General features: G+C 45.1%; 1 protein-coding gene across 4 annotated transcripts in view; it reads left to right on the forward strand.

Annotated features, from left to right (window-relative positions):
- NKTR (natural killer cell triggering receptor) overlaps positions 1-27228 on the forward strand; it is a 464854-nt gene that overhangs the window by 340164 nt on the left and 97462 nt on the right. For 3 of the 4 annotated variants that reach the window (XM_069211010.1, XM_069211012.1, XM_069211013.1), the window contains one exon: positions 13291-13353. In XM_069211010.1, coding sequence (XP_069067111.1) covers positions 13291-13353 — 63 coding nt within the window. The remainder of the gene's footprint in view (positions 1-13290; positions 13354-27228) is intronic. The other variant, XM_069211011.1, reaches the window with a different exon arrangement.

Raw genomic sequence — 27228 nt, forward strand, 5'->3', positions numbered from 1 at the left:
AAAGTCACAGACTTATTTCTTACTTGAAACATTATTAACACCACAGAACAAGGTAAAGTAACTTCCTATGCTGCCAAGCATCATGGAGCAAGGAAAAAAAGGACTTTAAAGAATCCGCAAAATGCACGGCAGTAACTCCTAGGGTAGAGAAAAAGTACAAGCACTCCTGCAAGGATTCAGCATACATCCCGGGCAATGTAGTGGCAGATTCAATCATCTTATCCACATCCAAGAAGAGAGCAAATATCCCTACCACCTCTGGTTCCCTGAAATGTGGGGAGAACAGAAGGATTGAAATGATGGTTAGAAAATTCGAAAGAGGAGCCTCTGCACAATGGAGTATAGCAAACTCAAACACTTTGCTAAACAGATAATGTCCATCAGGTGTGGTAGGAGATGGCGGGACTAATGAAGCACCTGCTTGAGCAGTATCAAAAAAGAGGAAAAGCCATTGTCTAGGAAGGAAAAGGCATTGCAAACACATGCCTAAAGTCAGCACTTTATGATGCAGACACAGCAGCATGTCAGATGGTGACAGGAACAACACTAAGATGCCATGCATGACTCAGAATATGAGGTTGAAGAATGAAGTACTCCCAACATCAGCAGTCTGTTCCATTGTGAACATTTGTTGGCAAAGCAGCAGATGACATGCTGCCCCATATTAAAAAAAAAAAAAGACAATGATACAGCAAACTCATTGGGGGCCCTACAGTTCAGGGGTCAGCCTAGAAGGGGAACTCCCTTAAATAGAAGAGGTGAGTTTCAGACAGGAACACCACATCAAGGCTTCCAAAGCACAAACCAGTCACAGCCTGCAACACATCATTGGCAGTTTCAAACATCACAAAGACAGTCCTTTCATGGTTGAATAAGAAGAAGAACCCTACCATTGAGTAGGGCAGCAACAACATCAAAGTGACTCCTTGATGTTGGTTTTCCATCCACACACACCACAAGTGGGGGGAAATTTAAACATCCTCCAGAAGTGAAGGGAGGTATCATCAGGCAAGTGGGTACTAAATATAATACAGTAAAGATATTCCATAGAGTTGGAGAAACACCCGCCAACATGTTATCCAAACAAAAACCACACACAAAGGAAGAGATAACATTAAGTAAAGGAACTGCTCCAAAAAGAAACAGCAGAAAGAGCGCCTTCCAGAGAGAGAAATCAAGGAGTCTCCCAACATATGTTCTGGTTCCAAAACCAGACATGGCACTGCAGCATATACTAGGTCTGTTTCTTGAACAAATTCATAAAAACACAATTTCAAGATGACAACCCTTCAAAACGTTATTTCTCAACTCCAGCAGAGGGATTTCATGAAAACCATAGATCTAAAGGATGCCTTTATGCAAAGTCTAGTGATTCCAAAACACCAACAAAGTTCTGCGTTTTGTGATGAGCAAAGCACACTACCAGTTTAAAGTACTGCCTTTTAGCATAAAGTCAGCCTCAAGGGTATTCACATAGTGCCTGGCGGCTGTGGCAGCACACCTGAGAAAGAAAGGAATATGTCTGTCCGTACTTAGACGATTGGATGGTAAGAGCAAACTCAGTGCACAAGTGCAAAAAAATAAAGACATTGATGACAGTACTGCACAGACGAGGATTCTCAGTGAACATGGAGAAGTATTCGCCAAAATCAGAAACTACTGAAACTCTTCTTAGGAGTGAAGATAGACAGAATTCAAGGGAAAGTGTTCCCATGAGTCAAGAGGGTACAAGCTACAACGCAGGAAGCTCTCCGATACCAGAAGGGTTAGTCTCTGACAGTGAGGAATGTGGGGGAATTATTAGGAATGATGGCTTCATGTATACCACTACTTCCATATGTGAAGCACCAGATGAGACGAATCCAGGAATTGATGCAGAGTCAATTGGCACAAGCAGCTGGGAGGATTTAGTGGTTGTTGCGCAAAAAATACAACGAAAAGATGAGATGATGGAACAAGACAAATGTAACAGTAGAAGACCATTTATTACTTCAATGCCAACAGTGACCATTGCCACAGACACCTCACATATCGGATGGGGAGAACATGTGGGGAAACTAAATGTGAGAGGAATATGGAATCCTCTGGAAGCAGCTCAACATATAATCCTGCTGGAGTTGAAAACTGTGTTCCTATCCTTAAAAGCTTTGCAGCAGCAGTTGTGAAGCCAGTCAATATAGATACAAACAGACAATACAACAACAATATTTGGAATATGTGACAGAACAACTAGGTCCTAAACAACTACTGCTAAACAACTAATAAGTCTCTACAACTAAGTATTGAACAACTACTGTCTAAACCACAATTGTGCCTGAATAACAATTGCCTGAACAATATATATATATATATATATATATATATTCTCTAAACAACTAATAAACCATGAAAACCAAAAAGAAACCCTTACCTTTAAAATTAGTTATTCAGGTACAATTGTTGTTTAGACAGTAGTTGTTCAGTACTTAGTTGTAGAGACATTTTAGTTGTTTAGCAGTAGTGGTTCAGGCAAGTACTGGTTTAGACCTAGTTGTTCAGGATGTTTCCCCAATATTTTATCTCAACAAGTGGGAAGTGGGGGGTAAACAAAAAGTATTTTTCCCTGTCAAAGATGGCACAATGAATATGCAGATGGGCCATTTGAAAACGAAAAAGATGACAAATGACAATTACAGTGATACATCTACCAGGAGTAGGCAGTGTGCTGTCAGACAAACTTGCCAGACAAACATCCATCTCAGACGAGTGGAAACTGAATCAAACCATATGAGAGACAGAGTTCCAACAGTGGGGAACCCCAAAAATAGACTTGTTTGCAACACCACAAAATGGAAAATGCCAGTTCTTTACATCCAGACATCCATACCCTCAGTCCTTGGGGAATCCACTGTTGATAATTTGGTAAGGGAAATTTGCTTACTATTTTCCCCCAATACCACTGCTTCAAGAGTAATAAACAAGTGCAGACAGTCACAGATGTTGCTCATATTAATAGCGCCACAGTGGCCAAGACAGACTTCGTACTCAGATTTGATGGTGATGGCAGAAGAAATGGAAATGCTACAATTATTGCAAGATCTACTCTCCAAGGAAAGAGGAAGGGCTTTACATCCAGAACTAAACACATTGAGGCTAACAGTATGGCTCTTGCAGACATAGAATTTGGCTGTTTAGTATTACCTGAAACATTCGTGGCAGTCCTCGGATAGGCAAGGAAAGCAACAACTAGAAGATGTTACATTGAAGAATGGGAAAGATTCACATATTGGTGCCAAAAACATTATTTGCCTACAAACAGGTCAGGAAAAACTACAGTAATTAGATATTTAACTCATTTGTTGTAAGAAGGCATAACAGATGGTTCAATGAAAGTACGTCTAGCAACAATAGTAGTATACACAAGGGGCTACATGAGGAAACATTTGTTCACTGCTGCATTAAGCAGAAGATTTTTAGAAGGGGCAAAAAGAATAGCACCAACTAGGAGCGTGCCAAATCCTACAAGGAATTGCAATGTGGTCCTCGCACAGTTAATGAAGGAACCATTTGAGCTAATCTGTAAATCAAGTTTGAAGTTCATCATGCCAAAAACATAATTTCTAATTGCCATGACTTTACTAAGCAGAGCAGGTGAGTTACAGGCACTCACCATACTGGCACTGTGTATGCAAATACATGAAGATAGGATAGGCTTAAGAACTAACCCGTAATTCCTCTCTAAGGTCATATTCCAATTTCACATAAATCAAATGATACACATGTCAAGTTTGTTCGCCAATCCAAAGACCCAAGCAGAGACGGCAATAATGTTTTACATAGAAAAAACAAAGACCATCAGAAAAGGAAAACAACTTTTCATTTCATTTGAAAACAACAATACAGGTGAATCAGTTGCTAAGAGAGGCATTGCAAGATGGATAACACAGGTAATCGAAATGTCATAAAAAATTGTCATCCAACTAGAAGGAAAGCCAAGGGCGTACTCTATATGGGAGAAAGCAGCAACATTAGCCTTTCTAGCAAATGTTCTGCTGAGCGTCATCTGCATGCCAGCCACATGGGCATCAATACACGTTTTAAAAAAAAAACACTATTATATTGATGTTCAAGTAAACCTAGATGCACAAGTGGGACAAAAAGTTCTAAAACATCTGTTTAGAAGTTCAACCTCCTCTTCAACCTTCTCTTCAACCCAACCATCACTATGAAGGAAGCTGCTACAAAACCAATGCACAACATGTGAATCTAGAAAAGATTCAAGTAGCAAAATGAAATGGTTAGTTACTAGTAGGAGTAGCTTTGCAGCTTGAAGAAATTTCTGAATACACAGGCGACCCACCCGCTCCCCAGAAAATGAGGCAACACAAGTAAACATAGAACATTCATACCGAACACAAACAGGAAGCTCAAAAAAAAAAAAATCTGACGATGCAGCCAGGAGGAAGGCTCCTAGGGAGGGCGTCTGATATCACATACGGAGGGAACAAGCACCAAATAGTGGAGACCGTACATGCCCAACAAAAAAAGTCTATGCCCAACAAAAAAGAAAAGCAATAGACGAACTACCATATAAAAGAAATTTCCGACCCAATCACTAGATGGAATTATGCACAGCATGAGAATCCAGAAAATTCCTCAAGCTACAAAACTACTCTTACTGGTACATAATAACAATTGCGTTTCACTGTAGCCAGACCAGTTGACCAGTGGCAACCTTTCGGTAGGACTTCGAGGGACACTGACCCCTGCAGCCAGAGTTACTCCACAGTGTTGGTGGTCCGAGGTTTGGCCCCAGGAAGACCCTTGCCACCGGATCAACATCTTTCAACACCTTCATCATCCTGTATCCCTTGCATCAGGACCAAGCCATTGATATCTATGGCGTTTTGACCGTAGAGCGTGGACCCTGTCTGGAGACTGCTTTAACTACAAGGTAACTGTCCTGCCAAGCCTCATTGACCCCTGTGACTTGTTCTGTCAGAGTTGGTAGCCCAGACCGGGCTGGAATAGTTGTACTCAGCTTTACAAAAGATTTTGAAAATGTTAGCTAAGTAACCAGTAACCGCTTAGCTGCCAATGCATGCTTGCCATTTGAATGAAAAGCAGTGATTTATTATTTGTTTAATAACATACCTCCGATGGATTTTGTTCATTTCAGTGTCTAAAAATCCCCCAAAAATAAGATTTTTTTTGTAAATCGTTTAACAAAGTCTGACTGCTTGAAGCGACAGCTAACTAGGGTTGAGTGTAGGTTTTGCATGCGAGCCTAACTGGACCCCAAAACAGATCTCTAAGTTTGATACATGATGAGGTAGCACAACCACACCATATAGTAAACTGCTTTCCTCACACAAATGATATGTTGGTATATTTAAAAGCCCCACAACAGTTGTTACAGATTCTTCTTTCAAGAGTTAGCCCAGTTTGGTAATATACCTGGTCTCAGGATAAATAGTAAAAAGTCATTGTTGTACGCTCTGGAAGGAATGCCCCTGAGGAACTGCTGGGTGTAGGCACAAGATGGAATTTAAACCACTCTCAATATGTATGGCCATCTAGGTGACAGTTGACCCTGACGAACAGTAGGACTTCAGTATGGAAAGGGTGATGTCGGGCCTCGCAGGCTTGGTAATATTCTTGAGTGCACTAGCATTGTTCATCTTGGACTGGATAGCACTAGCGAAGATGGTGTTTTATCCTTGTATGTATTACTGTATTACGAACCCCTGCCCTTGAAGATGTGTTTGTGAGTTGAAGAGGTTGCTTGTCTTCTTCATCTCTGCAGTAAAATGCAGTGGTGTTAGACTGGATTGTTTGTAGGATCCCATGGACAAAAGGTGGGCTGAGGTTGCCTGACTTATGTATGTTATGCTGGGCTGAGTGACAACACACTGTTTTAACCCGAATGACAATTGGGAGAAACAGTATTGGCTGCAGCCGACCCCATGCATGACCTGACTAAAACCTTCATGATGGGGAAACAGGCAGGAACAGTGTTTCCATACTTAATCAGGCAGACAGCTGCTGTATGGGAAAGAGTGATCAGTGGTTTTGATAAGCCCCCATATGTCCCAAACATCACTATCACTATGGCAGGTGGATGGGTGTAGTGGTGTGGGAGACCACTAACTTATCAATCAGGTTTTTTCTTTTGATCAGTTGAGGGATGCCTTTACCTTTGGTCGAGGCCAGTTTTTGTATCGCACTCTTGGCTGCTTTCTTTGAAGAACCTTCCACAACAGAAGAAAATGCATTGCCCTTCCAGTAGCCAAGATCTACCCATACAGAACCTCAGCATGCCCTAAGTGCAACATAAAATAGCCTCTCTTTTTGAATATGATTTTAGGATGCTCACAAGTGGCTGCATTTGTGCGGGGTGGGGTCAAAAGTTTGCAAATGATGACAAATGGTATGCCGGAGAGGGCAATGAAACATTGCATACTAGAGATATTTCTTATTGTACAAAAATTTTAAATGAGGATATGAATGATTGACTTGGGCACTGTGTTGATGTCACCTAGAGCTCCAAAATACGATTCCTGATCAATTAGAATGGGCTGTAACTGAAATAAATGACTAACATTTGAGAAATACAAGTAAGGACGAGAAACTGACATAGGATCTTGCTGATTGGGCCAACCTGTTAGTGAAATTAATTGATCGTCCAAACGGTAGATCGCCTTGAACTTGGAAAATAACACAGAAAATTTCACAGATAAATGCATTGGGTTAATGATGAACCAAACAAAGAATTATAGTTGTAAATGTAATACAAGAATGATAGATGTAATAGTGGGGGGTGTGGGGAGCAGGAGGTTGATATTGGATACCTGTGTGTTGATGCTGAGGTGTTTGCTTTCTTTTAAATTAAAACCCAATACATTTCATTACAAAAAAAGGTTGCTTACTGAGAATCTCAAAAGTGAGGTTCAGTAGCCCTGATATCATTTTGTGCCCTTTAGTTTACAATATTCTTAGAAGCCCTTCTATGGTGGCTACCATGAGGTTGGGTTCTTACCATAGATAGAGCCCTGTTGATTTTCAAACCAAATAAAAGAAGCTGTGGATGTAATGTGTTTCCATCCCAGCCATGCTAACATATCATCATGTTTGGCTTTTATCATTTTATGGTTTTGAGCGTTTTTTGCCTTTTAAGTCCAGTAGTCAAAACTGGTGAGTAGTTTGTAGGACAAGGATAGGTAGATTGTGTTTTTTTCACCCATGACCGTTTTGAATATAAAATAGCATGCTTCACTTTCCATCCTGCTTCTAAGCCAGCTAAGACAGTAGCAGTACAGCTGCTCAAAGCATTGACATCTGGATTCATTTTTTCAGTAGCCCTCAAACTAGTCAAATATAATGTGTGGACTATTGGTTGTGTTACAAATTGCTTACTGTTAAATAGGCTTCCTAGTATACAACAAATATTTTTTATATTTGTAGAGCACAGATCTCACTGCAAGAAGTATAGTATACTTCATGTAAGGACAAAGAGAAAATTATCAACCCAGGAAGTGCTGTGTGCTAAGCTGAGAGGGTTTCAGTGAGTGGATACAAAAAGCAAGGGTAGTGTGGGTGCAAGTTTTTAGGAAGAATTACATGAAAGTTACTAGCAGTAGATGCTATGCAACATTCGTACAAAGCTGTAATCCCCCCCTGTAGATTAAAATTTAGAAACAAAATCAGTTTTTTTTTCAAAGCACCCCATTTGTTTTACTCTTGTTGATAGAGTGCCCACTTTTTTTTCCTAAATAGATAGGTGTCTCAGTTCGCAAATGTTACATATTTTTGTATATTTAATACATTTTCAGGGTCATTTTACAATGTTTTTCTTGCGTGAAATTAAAGTAGTACATAACAAATTAAGTGCCCATTGTACGTGAGTAGACGAATATAGGAAGTATCTCCAGTTACTCCAGTATTGGAACTTTCATAGATTCACATGCTTGAATCATTCCCCGTCTTTGAGATGGGAGTCCCCGGTACCTCAGAAAAGATAATGTCTCCATAGACAAAATGAAGGCTTACTGGCTTAATCTTAAGTAATCTATCCAAGTCATTATGTAAAAAAGGGCTAAACTCGAGTCCACCAATCAGATGATCCCACCCTCTAGAACCCTCCTGAGAGAAGCTCCAGTACCTAAGATTTTCTACCATACGTCGTGCTCGGGAGTCTCCATTGAGCTCTGCTCACTTGTTTCCTATTTGGAATAGATTTTACCACTACAACTTAGATTCTTATTTGTCCTAGAGTGTTTTTTCACACACACAATACCTCTGGACTGACATTATCGTCATAATGTCTGACATGGAGAGAAAAGGTCTATTTAGAGCCTGCAGTACATGTGAGAAGAAAATACTTCATTCTGAGGATTCACATAGAGACTGTATATTGCCTCTGTCCAGATCATTGTGCTAAAGAATGTAAGGTATGTCGTACCTTTTCTTCCAAAACTGAAGGATAGAGAGGGAAGTCTGTTCATGTGGCTGCAAAAGCTTAAAACAAGAAAAAACTCTGTCTCAGATTCAAACAGCGAGGATTCTTCCTGGTCTTCCAAAAAGTCTTACAAAAGACAAAGATCACCTCATTCTGAAAAGGGTTCAGAACAGCCCTCTAAAGCTTTCAAAAAAGCCTAATAGGGGTCTGGTAAAGGCCGCAGCCTATCAAAATCGCCTCGTGAAAGGAAGTCTTCCTCATCAAAACACCAGCCTTCAACTTCAAAAGAGGTTTCTAAACCTTCTTCAGAGCCACACCGCCACCAAAGATAATTGCTACATTTAAAAAGCCTTCTTCAGTTCCTCCAGATGAAAGACCGTCGACGATGAGTCCACCGTCTGCAGAGTCATAGTCGGCGACACCATGATGGGCCATTTGGGGCGGCTCATAGTCCTTCTCAGCTCCAGGTCAAGTATCAGGAGGAAGAAGACGAATATGACCAAGAGTATGACAAGCAATATTACTCTCCTCAGAGATACCAACGAGGTGTGTCAGAGGATATGGTGTTTATTCCAAGTTCCCTTATCACTGATATCCAACTTGCACTGTCGGACTACAAAAAGAGGTTTCCGTCTGCACCACAGTTAGAAAAAAATTCAAACGTAACCTCAACCGTCTCTACCTTATCCTTCCACCCCAGTACCGAGACCTACGTCTTCGCCCAGATCAGCGAGGAGTACTCCGCAGGGAACATTTCTACAGGATACAGACTCCTCAGAGAAGGAGAGGTACGAAGGAGAGCTCCAGGACACAAAATCTGAATGCAATAGCTATTTAATACCAACCCTATCATCTCCATCGCCTACTTCTGTGGATTCACCCCCAGGAGACATTGGGGGTTTCCATAATCTGCTTGAAAAAAGAGATTTGCGCTACCCATGCATCTAAACAAATTGTCTGCTTGTTCTATGATTTTAAGAACCCCTTTCAAGAGAGTGTACGATCTATGCCCATAGTGAGTTACATTTGGGAGGAAGGTTTAAAGGTGATGAAGAACATTCCACTGTAACTTCTGTCTTACCAAGAATAGACAAAAAGTAAAAAGCCCCAGAAGACTCTCTAGCACATCTAATTGTGCATCGGAAACCAGACTCAGTAATAACTCCGGCAGCGCAGAGGCAATCAAAGAATCCGTCAACGCCAATTTACACCATCTCCGGACAAGGAAGCAAGAAAGCTAAGACAACATTTGGAATAGGTTTTCCTCCATGTCTGGGCTTATAGTGAGAGCAGCAAACTCCTTAGGTGTTTTGGGCAGATAGGACAGGCAATTATTGGCGGATATCGCTCCATATTTAGACCAGCTTCAGGAGGATTCAAAGATCTTGTTTGAAAAGAGCGCACCTCAGCGGAAATCATTGGCTGCGCAGTGGATAGTGCCACCACTGCTTTTAGACAACCAGCAGGTGGGGTGGTGCTCTGTAGACAAGGCTGGCTTAGGGCTACTACGTTTCAACCGGAGGTGCAGAATAAGATATTGGACCTTCCGTTTGATGGGGAGGCTGTCTTTGGCAAGCACATAGATGAAGCCCTACAAGCGATTAAAACAGATATGGACACTGCCAGATCACTGGATACCCTACAGTTTAAGAAGTTGCCTTTTCATGCCGAGGTCGAGGAGTACCATCATATAGAGGGAGTTTTCAAAACTTTCATTACCCCTCCTATGCAACTCAGCAGTTTTGGACACAATATTCACAAAGGCAACCTCCCCAAGCGTCCTATGCTAGACCTCCACCTAAGGGCATAGCACGTCAAGGGAAAGAAACAGGTCATCGCCAATAACTGGTTTCAGGCTCCAGCTACCTCTTCAACACTGATGCAAAGAATAGGGGGAAGAATATCCCACTTAAAAAAATGGCCAGAAATACCATTGAACCAATGGGTATTAAATAGTTCAATTCGGTCACACCCTAGAATTCACCGAAATCCCACCATTACACCCTCAAAATACCTTCATTCAAAAACATCTAAAACCTCTCCGGTTGGAGGTCAAGACCATGCTAAAGAAGGGAGCAATAGTCCCTTCTTCGGAGAAGGGGTGAGGATTCTTCTCCTGTTTCTTATACGCAAGAACTGGAAAGAATGGCGTCCCATCATCTACCTCCGAGACCTCAACAAATAACTCAAGCGTCAAACCTTTTGCATCGTCACGTTGCAGGACATTCTCCTCCGTATGAACCACAGAGACTATTTGGCAAACCTGGATCTACATGGTGCATACTTTCATATCCCAATCTCTCCGGCCCACAGAAAATTCCTTTACTTTACAGTAGCCAGCAGCCATTTCCAGTTCAGAGTTCTTCCGTTTGGTGAGAAATCTGCCCCCAGAATATTCACAAAGTGTCTGGCTCCGGTAGCAGCTTGGCTAAAAAAGCAAAAACTCCAGATTTTTACATATTTAGATGATTGGGTCATAAAAGCACAACCGAATCGATTGGCTCGCAATTCAACAAGAGCTTGCGTGGAATTATTTGACGGACTGGGTCTCACTCTAAATTGTAACTAATCAAAGATCTTGCCAGCAAGAGTAACTACTTTCTTAGGAACAACAATAGACACTGTCAGAGACAAGGCCTTCCCTACATTAGAAAGACAAACCAAACTCAAGTCCTTAGCAACCAGACTTCAAAGAAGAAAGTTTCTGTCGGTACGCAGTTACAAATCTCTATTGATGATGTCATCTTGCATTCAGCTAATTCCATATTGCTGCCTAAGAACGCGCCCCCTACAAGAAGAATTGTATCTTCAATGGGTACAAAAGGAGGGGTCATTAAATGACACTGTCACAGTGACCACGCGTGATCGAAGCTCTCCACTGGTGGTCAAAAAAGTCAAACATTGCGATAGGTCTTCCTATTCGGCTCTGGAAGGATGGGGGCTTATCCTCAAGACCTAAAGCTCAGCGGAAAGTGGAAGAGCTCTTTTCAAAAATGTCACATCAGTTTCTTAGAGCTAAGAGCAGTTTTTCAGGCTCTGCAGGCTTTCCTCCCCAGAATAAAACAGTCTGCTGTTCTCATAAGAACGGACAATACAACAACAATGCATTACCTCAACAAGCAGGGAGGAACAAAGTCGCTTCTTCTATCTCGAGAATCTCAAAGTATTTGGAATTGGCTATTCAAAATGGGGTGAGTTTTAAGGGCAGGACACCTACCAGGCAGACAGAACGAGACAGCAGACAAACTCAGCAGACTAACATCCTCCTGTCAGGAATGGGAGTTGAATCAAAAAGCTCTCATCCAGGTCTTCAAGAAATTGGGCAAGCCCAACATAGATCTCTTCGCGACCCCGCAGAACAACAAATGCCACTTTTATGCAAGCTGGGATTACCATCCTTTTTGATCTCATAGTTCAGAATATTTTCCTATGCTTTTCCAACCATTCCCCTGATTTCAAGAGTGCTCACAAAAATTGAGAGAATGTTGCAGACTAATCTTGATAGCCCCATATTGGCCTCGCCAACAATGATTTTTGGAAATGCTCCTGTTCTCTGAGACAGACCGCATTCCGCTAAAGCCCTGCAGAAAGGGCTCTTCACTCGCTGGACAGCAAAAGATGTATTAAGTTTTATTTGGAGAAAACCAATCATTTTCCCAAGTCAAAACAGTTATTTGTCGCTTATAGTGCCCCGCGAAAGGGCCAACCCCTTTTGAAACAAGACATAGCAAGATAGATAGTAGCTACTATAAAGTTTTGTCACCAGGCAGCTGGAAGGCCTTTGCAAGCTTCAGTACTGACCCATTCCACAAGATCTGTCTCAACATCGATGGTATTGTTCGCAGGTGTACCCCTACAAGGCATTTGCAGAGCGGCCACCTGGAAGAGTACACACACGTTTACCAGACACTGCTGTCTGGATGCAATACTTCAGGGTGATATGGCTGTAAGACAGGCGGTCCTGCGGCACCTGTTCCAGTAACGGTGAGCTAACTCTGCCTCCCACTATGTTTGTTTTCTGCTACTGCACATTGCATATTTTGATAGTTGGGTTTTATATGTAGGTATCATTGTTTACGAACATGAATAATTGTGCTTATAAGTGACCACATCTTTGCATGTTAAAATACTTACATGCTTTATCAGATAAAATATGTATCTATCAGCAATTCTAATGATTTGTTGTCAATGCAGTGTACCGTAAATGCTGCTTTATAGTCTGATTCAAGCATATGACTCTATGAAAGTTCCACTTACCTGTAACTATAGTTCTCCAGTTTTGGAATCTTTCATAGATTCGATATGCGACCCACCCACCTCCCTGGAGAAGCTCACCTTACTTCTCTCAATAAATTTGTAAGGATACGCACTTGTGCTTGGAAAGTTTGAGGTGCTTGAGCTTTTCTCATGAGGGTTCTAGAGGGTGGGGTCATCTGATTGGTGGACTCTAGAGTTTAGTCCTTTTTTACATAATGATATGGATAGATTACTTTAGAGTAAGACAGTAAGCCTTTATTATTATGTATATGGGGACGTTATGTTTTCGAAGGTATTAGGGACTCCCAACTCGACGACGGGGAGTGATTCAAGCATGTGAATCTATGAAAGATTCCAGTACTGGAGAACTATAGTTGCAGGTAAGTAACTTATTTTCATATCAATTAATGGAGCAGGAAAATTGCCATAGCATGTGCTGATAGCCTTACAGTCTTCAAATCTGAATTAAATTTAACATTTGAAAGTCTTGTATTAATAGAGATTGCTGTTAGAATGATTGCTAAGAATTCTGTTTGAGTTATAAAAAGCTGTAAAACAATGGAACTAGCACCTTACATTTTTTTCCGTTTTGGTAGTAGCAGTACCTACAGCAGAAGCCGCTCCAGGAGTCGTTCCTACAGTCGCCACAGAAGATCAAGGTACATTTTAATTCGATTTTCTTACTTGATGACAGTTGATACAGCCTTTTTATTGATTAAGAAGCTCTATAAGGAATGTAGGCATTTGAAGCAAAAATAATTGTTCTCCATCCCGTGCCATTCATTGCCATTCAGAAACAGAATATATGCCTAGGTACAAAGAGTTTTTTTTGTTTTTTTTTGTCAAATTATAGGTATATTGTTTTTTCTTCCTATTTATTTTTGTTTTTAACATTATAATTTATATCTTTAAAAGGGCAATTTAGAGGCCACAGCCTCTGGAGTTTTGCAGTTTCCCTATCTGTAAAGAAATGGCTCCCTGTTGCAGTTACCCCCCACTTTTTGCCTGATACTGATGCTAACTTGACTGAGAAGTGTGCTGGGACCCTGCTAACCAGGCCCCATCACCAGTGTTCTTTCACCTAAAATGTACCATTGTTTCCACAATTGGCACAACCCTGGCACCTAGGTAAGTCCCTTGTAACTGGTACCCCTGGTACCAAGGGCCCTGATGCCAGGGAAGGTCTCTAAGGGCTGCAGCATGTCTTATGCCATCCTGGGGACCCCTCACTCAGCACAGACACACTGCTTGCCAGCTTGTGTGTGCTGGTGGGGAGAAAATGACTAAGTCGACATGGCACTCCCCTCAGGGTGCCATGCCAACCTCACATTGCCTGTGGCATAGGTAAGCCACCCCTCTAGCAGGCCTTACAGCCCTAAGGCAGGGTGCACTATACCACAGGTGAGGGCATAGGTGCATGAGCACTATGCCCCTACAGTGTCTAAGCAAAACCTTAGACATTGTAAGTGCAGGGTAGCCATAAGAATATATGGGCTGGGAGTCTGTCAAAAACGAACTCCACAGCTCCATAATGGCTACACTGAATACTGGGAAGTTTGGTACCAAACTTCTCATAATAATAAACCCACACTGATGCCAGTGTTGGATTTATAAAAAAAATGCACACAGAGGGCCTCTTAGGGATGCCCCCTGTATTTTACCCAATTGTTCAGTGCAGGACTGACTGGTCTCTGCCAGCCTGCTGCTGAGAGACGAGTTTCTGACCCCATGCGGTGAGAGCCTTTGTGCTCTCTGAGGACAGAAACAAAGCCTGCTCTGGGTGGAGGTGCTTCACACCTCCCCCCTGCAGGAACTGTAACACCTAGCAGTGAGCTTCAAAGGCTCAAGCTTCGTGTTACAATGCCCCAGGGCACTCCAGCTAGCCACTTTTGGCGGCAAATCCAGGAGAGATCATGAGAAAAACAAGGAGGAGTCACTGGCCAGTCAGGACAGCCCCTAAGGTGTCCTGAGCTGAAGTGACTCTAACTTTTAGAAATCCTCCATCTTGCAGATGGAGGATTCCCCCAATAGGATTAGGGATGTGACCCCCTCCCCTTGGGAGGAGGCACAAAGAGGGTGTACTCACCCTCAGGGCTAGTAGCTATTGGCTACTAACCCCCCAGACCTAAAGACGCCCTTAAATTTAGTATTTAAGGGCTTCCCTGAACCTAGGAAAACGGATTCCTGAAACTACAAAAAGAAGAGGACTGCTGAGCTGAAAAACCCCTGCAGAGGAAGAACAGAAGACACCAACTGCTTTGGCCCCAGACTTACCGGCCTGTCTCTCCTGCCTTCCAAAAGAAACCTTGCTCCAGCGACGCTTTCCAAGGGACCAGCGACCTCTGAATCCTCTGAGGACTGCCCTGCTTCAAGAAAGACAAGAAACTCCCAAGGACAGCGGCACTGCTCCAAAAGAACTGCAACTTTGTTTCAAGGAGCAGATTTAAAGACCCCTGCAACTCCCCGCAAGAAGCATGAGACTTGCAACACTGCACCCGGCGACCCCAACTCGACTGGTGGAGAACCAACACCTCAGGGAGGACCCTCCGGCGACTCCGAACCTGTGAGTAACCAAAGTTGTCCCTCCTGAGCCCCCACAGCGACGCCTGCAGAGGGAATCCTGAGGCTCCCCCTGACCGCGACTGCCTGATCCTAAAGTCCCGATGGCTGGAAAAGACCCTGCACCCCCAGCCCCCAGCACCTGAAGGAACGGAACTTCAGTGCAGGAGTGACCCCCAGGAGGCCCTCTCCCTTGCCTAGGTGGTGGCTACCCTGAGGAGACCCCCCTTGCCTGCTTGCACCGCTGAAAAGACCCCTTTGTCTCCCATTGAAATCTACAGAGAACCCGATGCTTGTTTGCACACTGCACCCGGCCGCCCCGCGCTGCTGAGGGTGTACTTTTTGTGCTGACTCGTGTCCCCCCCCCCCCCCCGGTGCCCTACAAAACCCCCCTGGTCTGCCCTCCGAAGACGCGGGTACTTACCTGCTGGCAGACTGGAACCGGGGCACCCCCTTGTAGGAAGTTGGCTCTGTATGTGCTATTTCAAAGTAAGGAATAGCCTGCACAGAGTCCAAGGGTTCCCCTTAGAGGTAAAGTAGTGGTAAAAATAGATAATACTAATGCTCTATTTTGTGGTAGTGTGGTCGAGCAGTAGGCTTATCCAAGGAGTAGTGTTGAGCATTTGTTGTACATACACATAGATAATAAATGAGGTACACACACTCCGAGACAAATCCAGCCAATAGGTTTTGTATAGAAAAAATATATTTTCTTAGTTTATTTTAAGAACCACAGGTTCAAATTTAACATGCAATATCTTGTTTGAAAGGTATTGCAGGTAAGTACATTAGGAACTTTGAATCATTTCAATTGCATGTATACTTTTCAAGTTATTCACAAATAGCTATTTTAAAAGTGGACACTTAGTGCAATTTTCACAGTTCCTGGGGGAGGTAAGTTTTTGTTAGTTTTACCAGGTAAGTAAGACACTTACAGGGTTCAGTTCTTGGTCCAAGGTAGCCCACCGTTGGGGGTTCAGAGCAACCCCAAAGTTACCACACCAGCAGCTCAGGGCCGGTCAGGTGCAGAGTTCAAAGTGGTGCCCAAAACGCATAGGCTTCAATGGAGAGAAGGGGGTGCCCCGGTTCCAGTCTGCCAGCAGGTAAGTACCCGCGTCTTCGGAGGGCAGACCAGGGGGGTTTTGTAGGGCACCGGGGGGGACACAAGCCCACACAGAAATTTCTCCCTCAGCGGCGCGGGGGCGGCCGGGTGCAGTGTTAGAACAAGCGTCGGGTTCGCAATGGAAGTCAATGAGAGATCAAGGGATCTCTTCAGCGCTGCAGGCAGGCAAGGGGGGGCTTCCTCGGGGAAACCTCCACTTGGGCAAGGGAGAGGGACTCCTGGGGGTCACTTCTGCAGTGAAAGTCCGGTCCTTCAGGTCCTGGGGGCTGCGGGTGCAGGGTCTTTCCCAGGCGTCGGGACTTAGGTTTCAGAGAGTCGCGGTCAGGAGAAGCCTCGGGATTCCCTCTGCAGGTGGCGCTGTGGGGGCTCAGGGGGGACAGGTTTTGGTACTCACAGTCGTAGAGTAGTCCGGGGGTCCTCCCTGAGGTGTTGGTTCTCCACCAGCCGAGTCGGGGTCGCCGGGTGCAGTGTTGCAAGTCTCACGCTTCTTGCGGGGAGATTGCAGGGTTCTTTAAAGCTGCTCCTTTGTATAAAGTTGCAGTCTTTTTGGAGCAGGTCCGCTGTCCTCGGGAGTTTCTTGTCGTCGTCGAAGCAGGGCAGTCCTCAGAGGATTCAGAGGTCGCTGGTCCCTTTGGAAGGCGTCGCTGGAGCAGAGTTCTTTGGAAGGCAGGAGACAGGCCGGTGAGTTTCTGGAGCCAAGGCAGTTGTTGTCTTCTGGTCTTCCTCTGCAGGGGTTTTCAGCTAGGCAGTCCTTCTTGTTGTTGTTGCAGGAATCTAATTTCTAGGTTCAGGGAGAGCCCTTAAATACTAAATTTAAGGGCGTGTTTAGGTCTGGGGGGTTAGTAGCCAATGGCTACTAGCCCTGAGGGTGGGTACACCCTCTTTGTGCCTCCTCCCAAGGGGAGGGGGTCACAATCCTAACCCTATTGGGGGAATCCTCCATCTGCAAGATGGAGGATTTCTAAAAGTTAGTCACCTCAGCTCAGGACACCTTAGGGGCTGTCCTGACTGGCCAGTGACTCCTCCTTGTTATTCTCATTATTTTCTCCGGCCTTGCCGCCAAAAGTGGGGGCCGGGGCCGGAGGGGGCGGGCAACTCCACTAGCTGGAGTGTCCTACGGTGCTGTGACAAAGGGGTGAGCCTTTGAGGCTCACCGCCAGGTGTTACAGCTCCTGCCTGGGGGAGGTGTTAGCATCTCCACCCAGTGCAGGCTTTGTTACTGGCCTCAGAGTGACAAAGGCACTCTCCCCATGGGGCCAGCAACATGTCTCTAGTGTGGCAGGCTGCTGGAACTAGTCAGCCTACACAGACAGTCGGTTAAGTTTCAGGGGGCACCTCTAAGGTGCCCTCTGGGGTGTATTTTGCAATAAAATGTACACTGGCATCAGTGTGCATTTATTGTGCTGAGAAGTTTGATACCAAACTTCCCAGTTTTCAGTGTAGCCATTATGGTGCTGTGGAGTTCGTGTTTGACAAACTCCCAGACCATATACTCTTATGGCTACCCTGCACTTACAATGTCTAAGGTTTTGTTTAGACACTGTAGGGGTACCATGCTCATGCACTGGTACCCTCACCTATGGTATAGTGCACCCTACCTTAGGGCTGTAAGGCCTGCTAGAGGGGTGTCAAAGGCCTGTTGGCATTCTACAGTCCAGTTCACTTTCTTGGGCATTTTCTTGGAGGTGAGTTCAGTGAGGGCTGTCACAATGGATCCATATCCCTTCACAAACCTCCTGTAATACCCAGTCAAGCCAAGGAATGCCCTGACTTGAGTCTGGGTTTTTGGAGCTACCCAGTCCAGAATAGTCTGGATCTTGGGTTGGAGTGGCTGAACTTGGCCTCCACCTACAAGGTGGCCCAAGTAAACCACAGTTCCCTGCCCTATCTGGCATTTGGATGCCTTGATAGAGAGGCCTGCAGATTGCAGAGCCTTCAAAACCTTCTTCAGGTGGACCAGGTGATCCTGCCAGGTGGAGCTAAAGACAGCAATATCATCAAGATAAGCTGTGCTAAAGGACTCCAAACCAGCAAGGACTTGATTCACCAACCTTTGGAAGGTGGCAGGGGCATTCTTTAAACCAAAGGGCATAACAGTAAACTGATAATGCCCATCAGGTGTGGAGAATGCTGTTTTCTCTTTTGCTCCAGGTGCCATTTTTATTTGCCAGTACCCTGCTGTCAAGTCAAAGGTACTTAAGAATTTGGCAGCACCTAATTTGTCTATGAGCTCATCAGCTCTAGGAATTGGATGGGCGTCTGTCTTGGTGACAGAATTGAGCCCTCTGTAGTCCACACAAAACCTCATCTCTTTCTTTCCATCTTTGGTGTGAGGTTTGGGGACTAAGACCACTGGGCTAGCCCAGGGGCTGTCAGAGCGCTCAATTACTCCCAATTCCAGCATCTTGTGGACTTCCACCTTGATGCTTTCCTTAACATGGTCAGACTGTCTAAAAATTTTGTTTTTGACAGGCATGCTGTCTCCTGTGTCCACATCATGGGTACGCAGGTGTGTCTGACCAGGGGTTAGGGAGAAGAGTTCAGGAAACTGTTGTAGGACTCTCCTACAATCAGCTTGCTTTTGGCCAGAGAGGGTGTCTGAGTAGATCACTCCATCTACTGAGCCATCTTTTGGGTCTGATGACAGAAGATCAGGGAGAGGTTCACTCTCTGCCTCCTGATCCTCATCTGTTACCATCAACAGATTTACATCAGCCCTGTCATGGAAGAGCTTAAGGCGGTTCACATGGATCACCCTCTTGGGGCTCCTGCTTGTGCCCAGGTCCACCAGGTAGGTGACCTGACTCTTCCTTTCTAGCACTGGGTAAGGGCCACTCCATTTGTCCTGAAGTGCCCTGGGAGCCACAGGCTCCAGAACCCAGACTTTCTGCCCTGGTTGGAACTCAACCATTGCAGCCTTTTGGTCATACCAAAACTTCTGGAGCTGTTGGCTGGCCTCAAGGTTTTTGCTTGCCTTTTCCATGTACTCTGCCATTCTAGAGCGAAGGCCAAGTACATAGTCCACTATGTCCTGTTTAGGCTCATGAAGAGGTCTCTCCCAGCCTTCTTTAACAAGAGCAAGTGGTCCCCTTACAGGGTGACCAAACAGAAGTTCAAAGGGTGAGAATCCTACTCCCTTCTGTGGCACCTCTCTGTAAGCGAAAAGCAGACATGGCAACAGGACATCCCATCTCCTTTTGAGCTTTTCTGGGAGCCCCATGATCATGCCTTTTAATGTCTTGTTGAATCTCTCAACTAAGCCATTAGTTTGTGGGTGGTATGGTGTAGTGAATTTGTAAGTCACCCCACACTCATTCCACATGTGTTTTAGGTATGCTGACATGAAGTTGGTACCTCTGTCAGACACCACCTCCTTAGGGAAACCCACTCTGGTAAAGATACCAATGAGGGCCTTGGCTACTGCAGGGGCAGTAGTTGACCTAAGGGGAATAGCTTCAGGATACCTAGTAGCATGATCCACTACTACTAGGATATACATATGTTCGATGGCATCTGTCGCTGTAGATACGCATGTTCTGCAATAGCTCGCCATCTGGTGTTGGGCCGGAGTGTTACAAGTTGTTTTTCTTCGAAGAAGTCTTTCGAGTCACGGGACCGAGTGACGTGCGCAATGGAGACAAAAGGAGGAGTCACTCGGTCCCGTGACTCGAAAGACTTCTTCGAAGAAAAACAACTTGTAACACTCCGGCCCAACACCAGATGGCGAGCTATTGCAGAACATGCGAATCTACTGCGACTGATGCCACGAACAGATGTACACTGGGTAAGTGACATTTTCATTCCTGAGGCTGTGGGAGGTTCTAGTGGACCAACTATGTCCACACCCACTCTTTCAAAGGGGACCCCCACCACTGGAAGTGGAATGAGGGGGGCCTTTGGATGCCCCCCTGTCTTACCACTGGCTTGACAGGTGGGGCAGGAGAGGCAAAACTCCTTAACCTTGTGGGACATATTGGGCCAGTAGAAGTGGTTGACTAACCTCTCCCACGTCTTGGTTTGTCCCAAATGCCCAGCAAGGGGAATATCATGGGCTAAGGTCAGAATAAACTCTCTGAATGACTGAGGCACTACCACTCTCCTAGTGGCACCAGGTTTGGGGTCTCTGGCCTCAGTGTACAGGAGTCCATCTTCCCAATAGACCCTATGTGTTCCATTTTTCTTGCCCTTGGACTCTTCAGCAGCTTGCTGCCTAAGGCCTTCAAGAGAGGGACAGGTTTCTTGTCCCTTACACAGCTCCTCCCTTGAGGGTCCCCCTGGGCCTAAGAGCTCAACCTGATAAGGTTCAAGCTCCAAAGGCTCAGTTCCCTCAGAGGGCAGAACTTGTTCCTGAGAAGAGAGGTTCTCTTTTTCTGACTGTGTTGCAGTTGGTTTCCCAACTGACTTTCCTTTTCTCTTGGTAGGCTGGGCCTTTCTTCCAGACTCCAGCTCTACTTTTTCACCGTGTGCCTTGCATTGTGCTCTTGTTTTTACACACACCAGTTCAGGGATACCCAGCATGGCTGCATGGGTTTTTAGTTCTACCTCAGTCCATGCTGAGGACTCCAGGTCATTTCCAAGCAGACAGTCTACTGGGATGTTTGAGGAGACCACCACCTGTTTCAGGCCATTGACCCCTCCCCATTCTAAAGTTACCATTGCCATGGGATGTGCTTTAGTCTGATTGTCAGCGTTGGTGACTGTATAGGTTTTTCCAGTCAGGTATTGGCCAGGGGAAACCAGTTTCTCTGTCACCATGGTGACACTGGCACCTGTATCCCTCAGGCCCTCTACACTTGTCCCATTAATAAAGAGCTGCTGCCTGTATTTTTGCATTTTAGGCGGCCAGGCAGCTAGTGTGGCTAAATCCACCCCACCCTCAGAGACTAGAGTAGCTTCAGTGTGGACCCTGATTTGCTCTGGGCACACTGTTGATCCCACTTGGAGACTAGCCATTCCAGTGTTACCTGGATTGGAGTTTGGAGTGGAACCTTTCTTGGGACAGGCCTTGTCTCCAGTTTGGTGTCCAGGCTGATTACAGCTACGACACCAGGCCTTTTTGGGATCAAAGTTTTTACCCTTGTACCCAGGATTGTTTTGTGAAGAGGCTCTGGGCCCACCCTCCTGTGCAGGTTTTTGGGGGCCTGTAGAAGACTCTTTACTATTTTTATTTTTGGCTGTCTCACCACCCTTCCCCTGGGGAGGTTTTGTGACCCCTTTCTTTTGGTCACCCCCTGTGGAAGTTTTGGACACCCTAGTCTTGACCCAATGGTCCGCCTTCTTTCCCAATTCTTGGGGAGAAATTGGTCCTAGGTCCACCAGATGCTGATGCAGTTTGTCATTGAAACAATTACTTAACAGGTGTTCTTTCACAAATAAATTGTACAGCCCATCATAATTACTTACACCACTGCCTTGAATCCAACCATCTAGTGTTTTTACTGAGTAGTCTACAAAGTCAACCCAGGTCTGGCTTGAGGATTTTTGAGCCCCCCTGAATCTAATCCTATACTCCTCAGTGGAGAATCCAAAGCCCTCAATCAGGGTACCCTTCATGAGGTCATAAGATTCTGCATCTTTTCCAGAGAGTGTGAGGAGTCTATCCCTACACTTTCCTGTGAACATTTCCCAAAGGAGAGCACCCCAGTGAGATCTGTTCACTTTTCTGGTTACACAAGCCCTCTCAAAAGCTGTGAACCATTTGGTGATGTCATCACCATCTTCATATTTAGTTACAATCCCTTTAGGGATTTTCAACATGTCAGGAGAATCTCTGACCCTATTTATGTTGCTGCCACCATTGATGGGTCCTAGGCCCATCTCTTGCCTTTCCCTTTCTATGGCTAGGATCTGTCTTTCCAAAGCCAATCTTTTGGCCATCCTGGCTAACTGGATGTCCTCTTCACTGGAGTTATCCTCAGTGATTTCAGAGTTGTTGGCTCCTCCTGTGAGGGAACCAGCATCTCTGACTATTATTTGTGGAGTCAGGGCTTGAGAGGCCCTGTTCTCCCTAAATAGGACTGGTAGGGGGGAATTTTCCTCCAAGTCACTATCTTCATCCTCTGTGTTGCCATCCTCAGAGGGGTTGGCCTTTTCAAACTCTGCCAACAGCTCCTGGAGCTGTAGTTTGGAAGGTCTGGGGCCCATTACTATTTTCTTTATTTTACAGAGTGACCTTAGCTCCCTCATCTTAAGATGGAGGTAAGGTGTGGTGTCGAGTTCCACCACATTCATCTCTGCACTAGACATTATGCTTCTAAAAGTTGGAATACTTTTTAAGAATCTAAAACTAGTTCTAGGTTCTAATTCAAACTTTTACCAAACTTTTAAACTCTAAAAGAAATGCTAACAGGGACTAACACAAGGCCCTAGCAGGACTTTTAAGAATTTAGAAAACTTTTCAAATTGCAAAAATCAATTTCTAATGACAATTTTGGAATTTGTCGTGTGATCAGGTATTGGCTGAGTAGTCCAGCAAATGCAAAGTCTTGTACCCCACCGCTGATCCACCAATGTAGGAAGTTGGCTCTGTATGTGCTATTTCAAAGTAAGGAATAGCCTGCACAGAGTCCAAGGGTTCCCCTTAGAGGTAAAGTAGTGGTAAAAATAGATAATACTAATGCTCTATTTTGTGGTAGTGTGGTCGAGCAGTAGGCTTATCCAAGGAGTAGTGTTAAGCATTTGTTGTACATACACATAGATAATAAATGAGGTACACACACTCAGAGACAAATCCAGCCAATAGGTTTTGTATAGAAAAAATATATTTTCTTAGTTTATTTTAAGAACCACAGGTTCAAATTTAACATGTAATATCTTGTTTGAAAGGTATTGCAGGTAAGTACATTAGGAACTTTGAATCATTTCAATTGCATGTATACTTTTCAAGTTATTCACAAATAGCTATTTTAAAAGTGGACACAGTGCAATTTTCACAGTTCCTGGGGGAGGTAAGTTTTTGTTAGTTTTACCAGGTAAGTAAGACACTTACAGGGTTCAGTTCTTGGTCCAAGGTAGCCCACCGTTGGGGGTTCAGAGCAACCCCAAAGTTACCACACCAGCAGCTCAGGGCCGGTCAGGTGCAGAGTTCAAAGTGGTGCCCAAAACGCATAGGCTTCAATGGAGAGAAGGGGGTGCCCCGGTTCCAGTCTGCCAGCAGGTAAGTACCCGCGTCTTCGGAGGGCAGACCAGGGGGGTTTTGTAGGGCACCGGGGGGGACACAAGCCCACACAGAAATTTCACCCTCAGCGGCGCGGGGGCGGCCGGGTGCAGTGTTAGAACAAGCGTCTGGTTCGCAATGGAAGTCAATGAGAGATCAAGGGATCTCTTCAGCGCTGCAGGCAGGCAAGGGGGGGCTTCCTCGGGGAAACCTCCACTTGGGCAAGGGAGAGGGACTCCTGGGGGTCACTTCTGCAGTGAAAGTCCGGTCCTTCAGGTCCTGGGGGCTGCGGGTGCAGGGTCTTTCCCAGGCGTCGGGACTTAGGTTTCAGAGAGTCGCGGTCAGGGGAAGCCTCGGGATTCCCTCTGCAGGCGGCGCTGTGGGGGCAGGTTTTGGTACTCACAGTCGTAGAGTAGTCCGGGGGTCCTCCCTGAGGTGTTGGTTCTCCACCAGCCGAGTCGGGGTCGCCGGGTGCAGTGTTGCAAGTCTCACGCTTCTTGCGGGGAGATTGCAGGGTTCTTTAAAGCTGCTCCTTTGGATAAAGTTGCAGTCTTTTTGGAGCAGGTCCGCTGTCCTCGGGAGTTTCTTGTCGTCGTCGAAGCAGGGCAGTCCTCAGAGGATTCAGAGGTCGCTGGTCCCTTTGGAAGGCGTCGCTGGAGCAGAGTTCTTTGGAAGGCAGGAGACAGGCCGGTGAGTTTCTGGAGCCAAGGCAGTTGTTGTCTTCTGGTCTTCCTCTGCAGGGGTTTTCAGCTAGGCAGTCCTTCTTCTTGTTGTTGCAGGAATCTAATTTCTAGGTTCAGGGAGAGCCCTTAAATACTAAATTTAGGGGCGTGTTTAGGTCTGGGGGGTTAGTAGCCAATGGCTACTAGCCCTGAGGGTGGGTACACCCTCTTTGTGCCTCCTCCCAAGGGGAGGGGGTCACAATCCTAACCCTATTGGGGGAATCCTCCATCTGCAAGATGGAGGATTTCTAAAAGTTAGTCACCTCAGCTCAGGACACCTTAGGGGCTGTCCTGACTGGCCAGTGACTCCTCCTTGTTATTCTCATTATTTTCTCCGGCCTTGCCGCCAAAAGTGGGGGCCGGGGCCGGAGGGGGCAGGCAACTCCACTAGCTGGAGTGTCCTGCGGTGCTGTGACAAAGGGGTGAGCCTTTGAGGCTCACCGCCAGGTGTTACAGCTCCTGCCTGGGGGAGGTGTTAGCATCTCCACCCAGTGCAGGCTTTGTTACTGGCCTCAGAGTGACAAAGGCACTCTCCCCATGGGGCCAGCAACATGTCTCTAGTGTGGCAGGCTGCTGGAACTAGTCAGCCTACACAGACAGTCGGTTAAGTTTCAGGGGGCACCTCTAAGGTGCCCTCTGGGGTGTATTTTGCAATAAAATGTACACTGGCATCAGTGTGCATTTATTGTGCTGAGAAGTTTGATACCAAACTTCCCAGTTTTCAGTGTAGCCATTATGGTGCTGTGGAGTTCGTGTTTGACAAACTCCCAGACCATATACTCTTATGGCTACCCTGCACTTACAATGTCTAAGGTTTTGTTTAGACACTGTAGGGGTACCATGCTCATGCACTGGTACCCTCACCTATGGTATAGTGCACCCTGCCTTAGGGCTGTAAGGCCTGCTAGAGGGGTGACTGACCTATACTTGCATAGGCAGTGAGAGGCTGGCATGGCACCCTGAGGGGAGTGCCATGTCGACTTACTCGTTTCGTTCTCACTAGCACACACAAGCTGGCAAGCAGTGTGTCTGTGCTGAGTGAGAGGCCTCCAGGGTGGCATAAGACATGCTGCAGCCCTTAGAGACCTTCCTTGGCATCAGGGCCCTTGGTACTAGAAGTACCAGTTACAAGGGACTTATCTGGATGCCAGGGTCTGCCAATTGTGGATACAAAAGTACAGGTTAGGGAAAGAACACTGGTGCTGGGGCCTGGTTAGCAGGCCTCAGCACACTTTCAATTGTAAACATAGCATCAGCAAAGGCAAAAAGTCAGGGGGCAACCATGCCAAGGAGGCATTTCCTTACACCCCTTCTCTCCATTGAAGCCTATGTGTTTTGGGCACCTCTTTGACCTTTGCACCTGACCGGCCCTGAGCTGCTGGTGTGATAACTTTGGGGTTGCTCTGAACCCCCAACGGTGGGCTACCTTGGACCCAAAACTGAAACCTGTAAGTGACTTACTTACCTGTTAAAACTAACAATACTTTACCTCCCCCAGGAACTGTGAAAATTGCACTGTGTCCACTTTTAAAACAGCTATTTGTGTTTTATGTAAAAAGTATACATGCTGATGTAATGATGCAAAGTTCCTAAAGTACTTACCTGCAATACCTTTCAAATGAGATATTACATGTAGAATTTGAACCTGTGGTTCTTAAAATAAACTAAGAAAAGATATTTTTCTATAACAAAACCTATTGGCTGGATTTGTCTCTGAGTGTGTGTTCCTCATTTATTGCCTGTGTGTATGTACAACAAATGCTTAACACTACTCCTTTGATAAGCCTACTGCTCGACCACACTACCACAAAATAGAGCATTAGTATTATCTCTTTTTGCCACTGTCTTACCTCTAAGGGGAACCCTTGGACTCTGTGCATGCTATTCCTTACTTTGAAATAGCACATACAGAGCCAACTTCCTACACTATCTATCAAACATACCAGTAGATTGCGCATCCTCAACATGCCTCAGAGAGATGTCCTCCAAAACATCAGACACTTCCTTATATGCCAAGGAGGGGTCATACTGCATCTAAAAGATACCACCTCAGAGACTTTGTTATGTGTATTCCCTTGCTTCTCTGAGATCACCATCCTGAGTTGGACCAGTTGTTAATAGCTTCTCTTTAATGTTCTCATAAAGGGATGCAGGTCGTTGAACCTACCCTTATTACGTCATAGTAGGCTACCTTTCTCATTAAGGGCTCATCCATACATGCTTATCTGCATCTTTATGTCCAGCATCAATTTGGCTTTAGATGTTCGTTTTTTTTTGTCCTTCTGTAACCAGCAAGTGGCATTTAATAACACTGCTAGAATTCTGCTGAAAATGTAAGTGGATTAATATGGGGTACGAATGGTTTTAATCCAGGCCCTATTCATATTATACTCCAGTAATTTGTAAGGTGTGTGTAGTATGGTCTTTAAGAGTAGCCTGAAAAATGTTCCTATATTAATAGGAGTAGTATAGACATATGTCAGTGGGGGGGCACAGTTAAATATCCTTACTACAGTATGGACCGTTTTCTTAGTCCTGCAACACAGGACCAATTGATAATGGCTCTTGAGCCCATGCCTGTTTTACTCAGTTGAAATGATATCAATAATCAGCACTGAGAATGGGTTAGTCAAGATATTGTTGAATTTTGAATCATATGTAAACTTTTCAAAAATAGAGCTTAATGAAGATTAATGCAAAGTTCTTATTACGAGAAGGTCATATTCCTAGGGAACCCTATTTGGACTTAATAACACCAAGCTTTACATGGTCAGCGAATATAACTACTTATAGCGTAGATGGGCTTCACAATTGGCTAACAGTACCTGTATGCTCACAACTAGCCTTAGAGGTTCTGATGCCTGCAAAATACCCCAGTGTGTGTAACATGTATGTTTCCCCTCAACTATGACCCATAGCAATAATACATTTTTGCCATGTGCATACAGATGTCAGCACTCTTTACAGGTAACTA

The sequence above is a fragment of the Pleurodeles waltl genome, chromosome 10, assembly GCF_031143425.1.
Source record: "Pleurodeles waltl isolate 20211129_DDA chromosome 10, aPleWal1.hap1.20221129, whole genome shotgun sequence".
NCBI lineage: Eukaryota > Metazoa > Chordata > Amphibia > Caudata > Salamandridae > Pleurodeles > Pleurodeles waltl.